The sequence below is a fragment of the Austrofundulus limnaeus genome, unplaced genomic scaffold (assembly GCF_001266775.1).
Source record: "Austrofundulus limnaeus strain Quisiro unplaced genomic scaffold, Austrofundulus_limnaeus-1.0 Scaffold247, whole genome shotgun sequence".
NCBI lineage: Eukaryota > Metazoa > Chordata > Actinopteri > Cyprinodontiformes > Rivulidae > Austrofundulus > Austrofundulus limnaeus.
In genome coordinates this window covers 919,701-925,813 of record NW_013952649.1, presented here as the reverse complement: position 1 = coordinate 925,813, position 6,113 = coordinate 919,701, and the positions used below count along the sequence as shown (strand labels likewise).

The 6,113-nt window shown below is 40.5% G+C and overlaps 1 protein-coding gene across 1 annotated transcript in view; it reads right to left on the bottom strand.

The window, feature by feature from the left end:
- Positions 1-6,113, bottom strand: part of LOC106525909 (clathrin heavy chain 1) — a gene marked incomplete at its 5' end in the record, with an annotated part of 22,807 nt that overhangs the window by 8,715 nt on the left and 7,979 nt on the right. Inside the window, 8 exon segments of the mRNA XM_014020293.1 lie at positions 701-893; positions 971-1,154; positions 1,230-1,375; positions 1,460-1,582; positions 1,695-1,929; positions 2,969-3,111; positions 3,193-3,318; positions 4,547-4,710. Of these exon segments, the coding sequence (XP_013875747.1) occupies positions 701-893; positions 971-1,154; positions 1,230-1,375; positions 1,460-1,582; positions 1,695-1,929; positions 2,969-3,111; positions 3,193-3,318; positions 4,547-4,710 (1,314 nt within the window).

The following is a 6,113-nucleotide window of genomic DNA, read 5'->3' as shown; positions in this document are numbered from 1 at the left end:
CACTCAGAGTGCCGACCCTTTACGAACCTGTTTTAATAAATGTAGATAATGAATGAAATATTATTAGTCTGATATTTCATAAAACAGTCCACCAGGAGGCGCCAACACAAAAGTCAGAGACTTCACATGAGATTTGGACCATCTTGTGGGGGAAAAGCAGATTACTTCCTACTCGTGAGCGCCCCCTCTGGTGGGGAAACTTTTTTCAGGGATACAAACTTTTTCAGAACACTGGTAGACGGCAGCCATTACAGACGAACATGTGTTTGTTGTTGTTCGAGGAGCGGCTCGGTCACACACTAATGTCAGTAGTTTATCATTACTGAGCTGCAGGACTGATTTTTATCCTTTTTTACACATTATGTCTCCTGCCTGGATCTGTTATTATCTCACTCTGAAGCACAGAGGAGTGTCAGAGGTGAGCTCGTTTCAACCGATTTTTACATCTTGGTCTCATTTCTGGACTCAGGTATTTTGTGAATGAAGCCGATWTTTCAGTTAAAATACATAAGTAAAAATATTTATCTGAGTATAGTACTACCCCCCAACTTTATGGATGATTTTATGGATTTAATTTTACGTATTATAAGGATTATTTGCTTTTACTGAGACTGCAGATGGTTAAAAAAAACTGTTTCTTAATTGGCACACATGGACTCCATGACTAAATGTATAAAAACAGGTTATGGTCCAGGCTCACCACTCTTATCAGCTGCCTGCACCACCTCCATGTATGCAGAGGGGTCATCAGCTTTGATGTAGGAGTCGATAGCTTCTTTAACCAGCTCTTTCTGCAGCTGAGCCTTGGCCAGCTGGCTCCACACGGCCGGTTCATTGCAGCGTTCTGCAAACTCATAGGCCCGGTCCAGGTTACCAATATGCTCAATGAGCACCTGGGAAAATGAAAATAAAAATCAACTTTTCTTCAGTCGATACAGCATTAATATAAGAGTGAAGAGTAAAGACAGACCTGCACAGCTGAGGTGTTGACATCAAACTTCTTGAAGATGGCGAAGGCCTCCTCATACAGCTCACTGCTGATGGCGATGTTTGCGATATCAGGAGCATCATAATTGTCCAGCCTGCTGATGTACTCCATCACACGGGTGTGGTCAGCTTTGATTGCTGTCAGAATCAGCAGGTTCTGCAGATTTCTACGTAGAATGAAGACAGCCAGTGAGCACACCCTTCATGTAATGCCTACGAGTTAAAGTCCATCATGTTTCTACCTGTGTTCACTGAAGACAGAGTTGTCCAACACAATCTTCTCCAGCAGCTCAATCAGCTCATTGGGTAAGTCGGCAGTCATGAAAGCTTTGACGGTGACGGATACCTCCTCTGGATCCTGAGTTTCTGACAGCGCTGTTTGCACCACCTGAAACCAAACGAAGGAAAACAGCTCTAGAGAAGCACACAGTCAAAGTACTGATAAGGATGCAGCTCTACGTTTGAATCATACCTGATCAATGAGCGGGCGCCTGAAGGGATTGCTCTCCAGCAGCACACTGGCCCACAGCTCAGGGTCTTTACGTCTCACTAAGTAACGGGACAAGCTCTTGAAGAGAGAGTTCTCATTGCAAACCTGATGGGATAAAGACACATAATACTTGATATTAGAAATAAAAAAGCTGATTCCATAGCCAGACGTTTCCTTGGATCAGAACTGGAGGAGGAAGCAGAAACAGTTTGCTCACATTAATCAGCTCCTGGTCACACTGTCCTCGCTCATAAGCCACACAGGCCAGATGGGGGTCTCTCTTCTCACAGTACTTTCCCACCACACGGCTGTCATAGAACGGATTTTCACGCAAGAAGCGTTCGGGGTTGTTATTGCTGTCGATGTAGATCTTTGCCAGGGCATTGTGGGTAGCAGGTTCTTCACAACCTTCATGGATACGAGACTCCAGCCAGGGCAGCAACAGCTTCAGCCTGAGACATTAATGAAAGTCAGGACACACACTTTTAAATACAGCTCAGGCAGATGGTCACTGTAGTCCCTTAATATGCCTACCTCTACTCAGAATAAAAACTAAATGCTTCTTAAATGACAGAAATCACCCGCTTCAGATGTTATCATCCATGAAATGGACATTATTAGGCATTATCAGTCCCATAGAATGGCTCCAGAATGTCCCACCTGTGCTGGTTAGCAGGTTCCCCGTCCGATAGAATGGTTTCTGATTGTCAGCTGGTTAGTATGAGACAAAACCACTATCTGGTTAATATGAGACATAAAACCACTATCTGGTTAATATGAGACATAAAACCACTATCTGGTTAATATGAGGCATAAAACCACTATCTGGTTAATATGAGGCATAAAACCACTATCTGGTTAATATGAGACATAAAACCACTATCTGGTTAATATGAGACATAAAACCACTATCTGGTTAATATGAGACATAAAACCACTATCTGGTTAATATGAGGCATAAAAACTGGTTAATATGAGGCTTAAAGCCACCAAAGTTAACTTTAGAGCAAATGACATGGTTAGCGCTAAAGACCCCACCCTCCAGTGTTTGTACATTGTGGCTTGCCAATAGGGCAATGGGTAGAGTATCAGACCAAAGAGCATGAGACCAGGGTTCGAGACTGACACAAAAAATTTATTATAACTCTTTTAAAATATCTTTTGGTAATTTACACATTCATTGTCATTGATATATTAACCCACTAGGGGGCACTGTTGGGACAGTCTGAAGCCTAGAAGGCACAGTAGGGACCCTCTGAAGCCATTGTATGGGACTGATAACGCCTAATAACGTCCATTTAATGGACTAATAACATCAGAATCCCCTGCAGAAATTGACAATTGCAGAGAAATGACAAGTATCAGATATTCAATCTAACTAGTAAACATCAACCATTCAATTACAGTTGCCCACTGTTCTTTATTAGATCATATCAGTAAAAATGTATTTTTCGTGGCAGTATTGTGGCAAAATTAAAGGGAGTACAGCACCTGTTCCTCTTTTCCACCTCAGCAACAAGTTCATCAGTAGAGAACTGCCCTCTGACCACTAAGATCAGACTCTTGATGACATCTTCAGAGCAGTCCACATCCAGGAGACCACCCACTACCACAGGCAGACGGCTAGGGTTCACCTAAAATAAAAACTTATGTTCTCATCTGGACAGAAAGTATGTAGTTGCTGTACTACTGCAAATGTCTGCATTCATTTTTACCTTCTGAACATAAATCTCTATATACTTCTGCAGGTTGTTACGGTACAGGTAAAGCACCAGGTCATGGACGAAATCAAAGCGATCACAAACAATGATGAGGGGCAGCTGGTCGGTGAGTTTGGCTTCCTGTTGGTCACAAACAGAGGAGGTGGAGGAAGTGTCAGACATCATAAGCAGGAAGAAGCTGTGAAGAAATCTACTATTTATAACCTGATCTAACAAATAGACCTTTAACTACTATAAAACTATTTACTTTTTAATCAAAATATAAAATACAGACAGTAAACTATAAYATTAAATCCTGCTGTACCTCAGTAATGCAGGTAGAAAAATCAAAAATAAAAAGTAAGTAGATCCTCTGAACAGAGGACCTAGACCATTATGGGGCAGCAGTGACCACCACACTGGTTGTAATGGTGCTGTGACACACTGCTGTCACCCACAGGACCAACAAACTGAGCACCGAGTCACTAATACTAAGGAACACGCTGCACCCACTACAACCTGTTATCACACACAGGCACAGACTACACAAGGACAGCTTGATAACTACGTTAGACACCTGCAACTACACAAACATTAAATGAATGTCTAACACTATACAAAACTCATGTAGAACTGGCTGTGGTGTATAAACATACAAATCACAGTTACAATCCTGTGTTGTTCAATAAAGGACACAAGGAAAGGGGGGGAAATGTGATCCTGTTCTGTGTGGAAGGACAAATTTACCTGATACAAGTCCTGTCATCCCAAAAAGGAAAAGCACAAATATTTTACTGCCATCAGGATCGCTGCTTGAACATTTGTATTAGTAGAAACAAAACTACTGATCTATTATTACGACAGATAAAATGTAATGTACAAAGTGCTTAACCTAATCCAAAACATGTGATTCTGTGGAAAGCTTATGAACAGTTTAATTTTACATCAGTTATTTACTTAGGATTTAATAATGATTTGCAGCATCAGATGTTTGTAAATCTTCCAGAATTTCAAAATAATTCTTTCAGAATATCTCTGTAATATAAACGTGACAATGGTGAAACAGTGCTTGCATGAAGTGAACATTTCTTCTGTTTTTAAGGCAGCATCAACCCACTTTATTCATGCTAATGTTTGACCCAGCACTAACTTATCAATCCAACAGCAGAGAAAATCTTCTTCAACTTTCCACAGAACCAAATGTTATCAGATCTGAACTACTGCTGCAGGAAGTGTGCAGAAAAACAGGAAGCAGAATTGAACAGATTGAAAAAATAAAAAATAAATAACAAGCAGCACACCAATTAAAGAAAATTATTTTGTGTTTTGAGTGCCAGGAGAGAAAAAGAAAACATGYGCATGGTTTTACTTTGAGGAAGTTCTTGACTCGCTCAGGGTCGTAGCAGTTGCTCTCTCTACAGATCCTCTCCACTTCTTTGATCTGGCCTGTCTTGCAGGCAGCCTGGATGTATTTGAAGTGAACTTCTGGATCCTGACTGAAGTTCACAATAGAGCCCAGGAAGTAGAACAGACCTGAGGAACAAAGTATGCACATCTCTCATCATTAAAAACACAACAAATCTAACTAGACGTGGGTTTTTATGATGTAAAAACAACTGTGCATTGCCATGTAGCATGTCATTGCAGCATGGCTTTACCTGCAGCATTGGACTTGCAGAATGAACTTTGACCAAGTTCAAATGTGTTTTCTATACCAGCTTGTGCCTGTCACGTCAGCAGGTGTTTGTAATTAAGGTAATTGTGTGACAATATGAAGTTTGAAGAGATTTTCTGTTAAAGTTGCTGCTGCTGGATTTCAAACTGTAATCTCCCACATGAAAGCCCATGGCACTAACCATGAGACCATCGGAGCTGTGGTAGTGGACGAGGCCAGGGGTTGGTTTGTGTGTGTGCAGAAAGTGGCTACATTGCCAATGTAATGGTTGTCACTAATTTGAAAAATATTACAACACTAAAGCAATATTAGGACAATATTTTAGTAAAACATCAAAACACAATCATATTAGTATTGTAAAAACTGAACTATTGAGATTAAATATTATTAAACTGTGGTGCAGTTCTGAGTAGATACAGCAGGGGGCAGTATTGGACCAATACAAGGCTCCATTGACTCCCATTATAAATTATTAAACGCTAATATTTCAAAAACTATAAGTTGTACAGGCACCAAAAGGCATAGCCATCATTTGGCACAGGAGCTTTACAGATATAAATTACAATGGCAGCTCTAGGACAAAGTATGCAGGAGGAGAAGCATGCCAAAGTGGAGATGACTTGGATGGGAAACGAATCACATGCAATGCACACTGATGAGGATGAATCCAGAAATACAGCCTAAAAAGTTTTAGTTGATCCTAAAATCCTGGTTTATTCCAAAATCTTTCTCCCCAGGAAAAGAACAGCATTTGCTCCCGTCTAGGTCGTTCCCATCAAAACATTGATTGTCCAGCCTCTTCTGTAGCCTTAATGTCTAATCAGTTAGTTGGATTACATCTATTTATGTACGAGGACAGGAGGGAGTACCAGCAGATATGAAGTCATACACTTACCTTAATGTATGAAAGAACAGGTAAATGTAGTGAGCTCCCAAAATAAGAGGAATAATTACCCTCAGCTTTTAAACACTGAGGGTAAATACTGCTTGTAAGTAGAAGTGTAGGAAAATATTGATACACTGAAATAAATGACCCAAACCAAATTATCGTTATCCTCTTAATGTCGAAAAACAGTTTCACAACTGCAGTGTTTYCATTAAGTAAKAAATGTTMTTAAAGTCACGTGAATACGTTTGTTCTCATGATAAGTCATTACAAACATGGCAGCGATGGATGTAAACACATAGCATGTTGCTACCACGACACTAGCGCTCATCATCAGAGGAGACGTCGGCGTCTTTTATCGAGGCTTTCCAGAGA